A 4,580-nucleotide genomic window follows, 5' to 3' on the forward strand; every position below is an offset into this window, starting at 1 on the left:
GGTTGGTCCATTATGTGTTCAAATATAGGGTGGTGCCACACAGAAACACTCTCTCCCACTGAGTGACATGCAAACCCCTCCGATCCGTGCCAAAGGATTAACCCATTCTGGACGGGAACCCCTTTTGGTGTTTTAACTAAGCATTATGTTATACTTTAGCTATTGAAAAATAGCAGATCTACAAGCTCATAGCACGCCACCGAGTGGCACGCTACGAGCTTGTAGGTCTGATATTTTAGAAAAATCGTAAAAATGCGGCACAAATCTTTGGATATATATTCTTTCAGAGCGAACGTTTTTTTTATTTCGACGTCAGGCCTAAATGGGTTAAAAGTAAGGCTGTCAAAGTTAACGCGTTAATCGTGCGTTAACTCAACGTCCTTTTAACGGCGTTAATTTAATTAACGCGCGATTAACGCACGGTGAAGTTTGACAGAACGGTTGAGAGACGCATGCATCTGAATGCAGGCAGGCAGATTCCAATAGCCCCGCCTCTCTCTCATCCCCCCCCCCCACTCTCTCTCTACCATTCCCACACTCAGTCCGGACTCCGGACCGTCAGTACTATAGGGCTGCGCACAGTTGAGCTGTGAGCAGAGGCTGAATGCCTCCGTTCGGCTCGTTATTAATTAATTTGCTTCACAATGTGTTAGATCAGAAGCTCTTTGAAGTGGGCATTGGGCAAAAGCAAAACTCTGGCAGTTTTGGTTGACAAACATAGTTAGTTAGTTGTGGAAGCTTGATGCTAATCATGCTACACAGACCATGCTAATGAGTGCTAAAGCTAATGTTGACTTGCAGGAGAGAGGGGCAAGGGCTCTCGTGTGTGTGTGTGTGTGTGTGTGTGTGTGTTGAGTTTATGATTTTGTTTCCCCCTTCCATGGCATTTGCAATAAAGCAAGCATTCTCCCATGTTGAGTATTTAAAACTTGAAAAGACCACCAGTGGTCCCTGAGGGGATTCCAGGTGGCCCACAGCTAAATGATGGAGGGTTGGTAACCAAATGAACCCTTATAGATCTTTAACTCTCAAGAGTTGAATAATTGTTAAACAAATGCATTACTTAAAGTTAATTCACAAGAAGTCTACACAATTAGAGAACTTAGAAAAAATGTTATTTTGATCAACATACAGCCTGTTATCTCTCTCATCAATACAGTTCTTTAGTTTGGGTCTGGAAGGCTAAATGTCATCAAATGGTGGTCCGTGGCTCAAATGCAGAATAAATAATGGACCTTGATATGAAAAATCTTAAAAACCACTGATTTAAGGTATATTTAGAACGGATAAAAAATATGCGATTAATTTGCGATTAATCGGCGATTAACTATGGGCAATCATGCGATTAATCGCGATTAAATATTTTAATCGACTGACAGGCCTAGTTAAAAGTGGTGGAGTCAGTGAGTCCAGAACCACGCTGATACTGACTCTGTTGTCTCCTCAGGTTCTGGTCACAGCCTGGTGGAGTCCGGACGCAGTGAGTCCAGAACCACACTGCGCTCCCCAAAGGAAGACAGGCCAGACGTCATTCAGCTACGCAAGGTAGCATAAAGAAAATGTCCAACAAGTGTCCCACTATGAGTCGCCCATGCAGTGTTGATTTTGACAGCAATGTCGTTTTGTGTTTTGTTTTAGTCATAGTATTTTTTGAATCAAATTGAATGTACTGGTAGTTTTTGTCATATTTTAGTCAACTGAAAAGTTGATTCGAATCATGATGGTTCACGATATGGTTTTTCAGACAAACGACCGAAAATCCTTTTTTAGTTATTTCTCATACACAAATCCAGTATTTTCTTTCTCTTTTAAGAAATTCTTCTTTTCAATACACAGTATTCGATTATTATCTTACAAAGATTGTGTAGGCCTCTTCTCTTCTCTTCTCTTCTCTTCTCTTCTCTTCTCTTCTCTTCTCTTCTCTTCTCTTCTCTTCTCTTCTCTTCTCTTCTCTTCTCTTCTCTTCTCTTCTCTTCTCTCCTCTCCTCTCCTCTCCTCTCCTCTCCTCTCCTCTCCTCTCCTCTCCTCTCCTCTCCTCTCCTCTCCTCTCCCCTCCCCTCCCCTCCCCTCCCCTCCCCTCCCCTCTCCTCTCCTCCTCTCCTCTCCTCTCCTCTCCTCTCCTCTCCTCTCCTCTCCTCTCCTCTCCTCTCCTCTCCTCTCCTCTCCTCTCCTCTCCTCTCTTCTCCCTCCCTCCCCTCTCCTCTCCTCTCCTCTCCCCTCTCCCCTACATGGTTGCGCCCCTAGAGATGATTGACCCTCCCGTCTCCTCCTCTTCTGTATTCGGTCCAGACTCTGGAGTGTCGTCTGAAGGTGTCGTTACCAGAGGACCTGGGAGAGGCCTTGTCCAACGGGACCGTCCTGTGTCAGCTGGTCAACCAGATACGACCGCGATCCGTGCAAATCATCCACATCCCCTCCCCCGCTGTGGTCAGTACTAGTGTTGTAGTACTCGAGTCCGGTCTCGGTCTCGTCCATCATTTGACTCGGTCTTGACCCATTTTGACCTGAGATCAGATTCTAAAAATGTCTTCTACATCCTGACAGTTTTCTGAAAAAGCCATGTTTCTATGTCAGTGGTTCTTCGATTTTTCAAAAATAGCAGACCTACAAGCTCGTAGCGCGCCACTCGGTGGCGCGCTATGAGCTTGTAGATCTGCTATTTTTCAATAGCTAAAGCATAACATAATGCTAACACCAAAAGGGGTTCCCGCGTCACTACAATTCAATGAAATAAATGTATTATACCCATATTGTGCACTGCGGTCGCTTGCAACTTGACTTGCAACTGACTTGCATGGCAAATCATTGGTGTGTTTTGTTTGGGCCTTAGTCTCATGTGTTCATTTATTTTGCTGTCCCCCCCACCCTACCCCACAGCCAAAATTGAGCTCGGCCAAGTGCAGACTAAACGTGGAGAACTTCATCTCCGCCTGTCGCAGGCTGGGCGTCCCCGAGGTGAGTTCACTCCTGCCTCGTCAGCGCCCCCTTTTTTGCTTTTGTCTCGAGCTTTACAAAACAATCGCCAATTCAGCCAGTGTTTTGACCACTTTTAGCGCCGATACATAGATGGCAAAAATGAGCAGATCTACAAGCTTCACATTGCAACATGAGCTTATAGTTCCACTTGAGTGTTTGCTGTTTTTGAAATAAAAGATACCAAAAGCAAGATTAATAATAATCAATTTCCCAGGCTAAAGTGGTTAAAAACGAGTTCACGTGTCAAATGTCTTTTTTCTTTGTGCTTCATGAATATTCATGTCCGTTTTGCTCCGCAACTATGTTTTATCGCACTGGTTCCCAAACTCTTCAGCTCGAGACCCTAAGGAGAAATTTGACGTTTGCCCCCCGGGACCCAAACTAGTAAAAACAGCAGATCTACAAGCTCACAGCGTGGCGCTTTGCGGCGCGTTGTGAGCTATTTTCACTACTTCTTAAACATTCTAAGTTATGGAATTCCTTAGATTTTCATGAAATTACAAAAAAGAAAATACATTGAATTTTGATATAATATTATTCATGGGAACGTTTATTGAAAAAAGGTTTTGGAAATAACAATTGAAACAAAAACGCATAGGAAACAAAAAATAAAAGGGACCTCCATAGCAATGTGTCGGCGACCCGCCCGAGCACCCCTCCCTCCCCGCTGTTTGGGAACCAGTGTGTTTTTGTCATCGTGTGTCTAAATCTGCTCTGTTTTCTCCTTGTTGCTCCTCCTCCTCCCTGTACCTACGTTTGTATCTCCCTCCTCCCCCCCGCCTCCTCCATGCCTCCCTGCTCCTTCTCCTGCTCCCCCCGCCCCTCCCCGCCCTGCCCCCCTCCCTGCTCCCTCCCTGCCTACCTACCCCCTGCCTCAGACGGAGGTGTGTGCGTGCTCCGACGTCTTCCTGTGCAAGACGTCCGCCGTGCAGCGCTGTGTGTCCGCCCTGCTGGAGGCGGTCTCTGCTGCCCCCAAGAGGCTGGAGGAGGAGGAGGAGGAGGAGACCTCCCCCCCCCTCCGCCGCGGCGCCTCCCAGCACTCCTCGCCGCCTTCTCCTTCCTCCTTCTCGTCTTCTTCTTCTCCGCTGCTATCCACAGACTTCCTGCTCGTCTACGTGGCGGCCATGACACTGCTCTACGTGCTCTACTGTTACGTCCTCGGATAGAGGAGACTCCAACCCCCCCGTTCGTTACCTCCTCGGATAGTGGAGACCCCCCCCTCGCTCTCTCTCTCTTTCTCTCTCTCCGTCCCGCACGAAACGTAAAGACGACGGCGTGATGTCGTCGCCACGATCAAAATACCACGTTTGTGTCGTCGCGTGAACGATTTGAACCCCCGGCGTCCCTATTCTCGGGAGAACGTCTGCCAAAAAATAGCCGGTCTACAAGCTCGCAGCGCGTTGCGACGCGCTGCGAGCTTGAAATAAGAGAGAACCAAATGCGCTCTTTTTACAGGTCCGTTTTATCAAGTATAAAAGGGTTTAAGTGGAGCTGAATTCGCGGCACAATAAAAGCTTAATTCATCCTAGCGTATGACGGAGGACAATTAAAAATTCCACGATACGATTATCGCAAGCGGGTTTTTTTTTAACGACATACACTAA

The 4,580-nt window shown here is 46.8% G+C and overlaps 1 protein-coding gene across 1 annotated transcript in view; it reads left to right on the forward strand.

Annotated features, from left to right (window-relative positions):
* Positions 1–4,292, forward strand: part of LOC306913676 (leucine-rich repeat and calponin homology domain-containing protein 4-like) — a 20,190-nt gene extending 15,898 nt beyond the window's left edge. The window contains exons 7-10 of the mRNA XM_079490484.1: positions 1,448–1,545; positions 2,290–2,427; positions 2,878–2,955; positions 3,855–4,292. Coding sequence (XP_079346610.1) covers positions 1,448–1,545; positions 2,290–2,427; positions 2,878–2,955; positions 3,855–4,142 — 602 coding nt within the window. The 3' untranslated portion in view covers positions 4,143–4,292. The remainder of the gene's footprint in view (positions 1–1,447; positions 1,546–2,289; positions 2,428–2,877; positions 2,956–3,854) is intronic.
* The last annotated feature ends 288 nt before the right edge of the window (positions 4,293–4,580 follow it).

The sequence above is a fragment of the Electrona antarctica genome (assembly GCF_951216825.1).
Source record: "Electrona antarctica genome assembly, chromosome: 21".
Classification (NCBI taxonomy): Eukaryota; Metazoa; Chordata; class Actinopteri; order Myctophiformes; family Myctophidae; genus Electrona; species Electrona antarctica.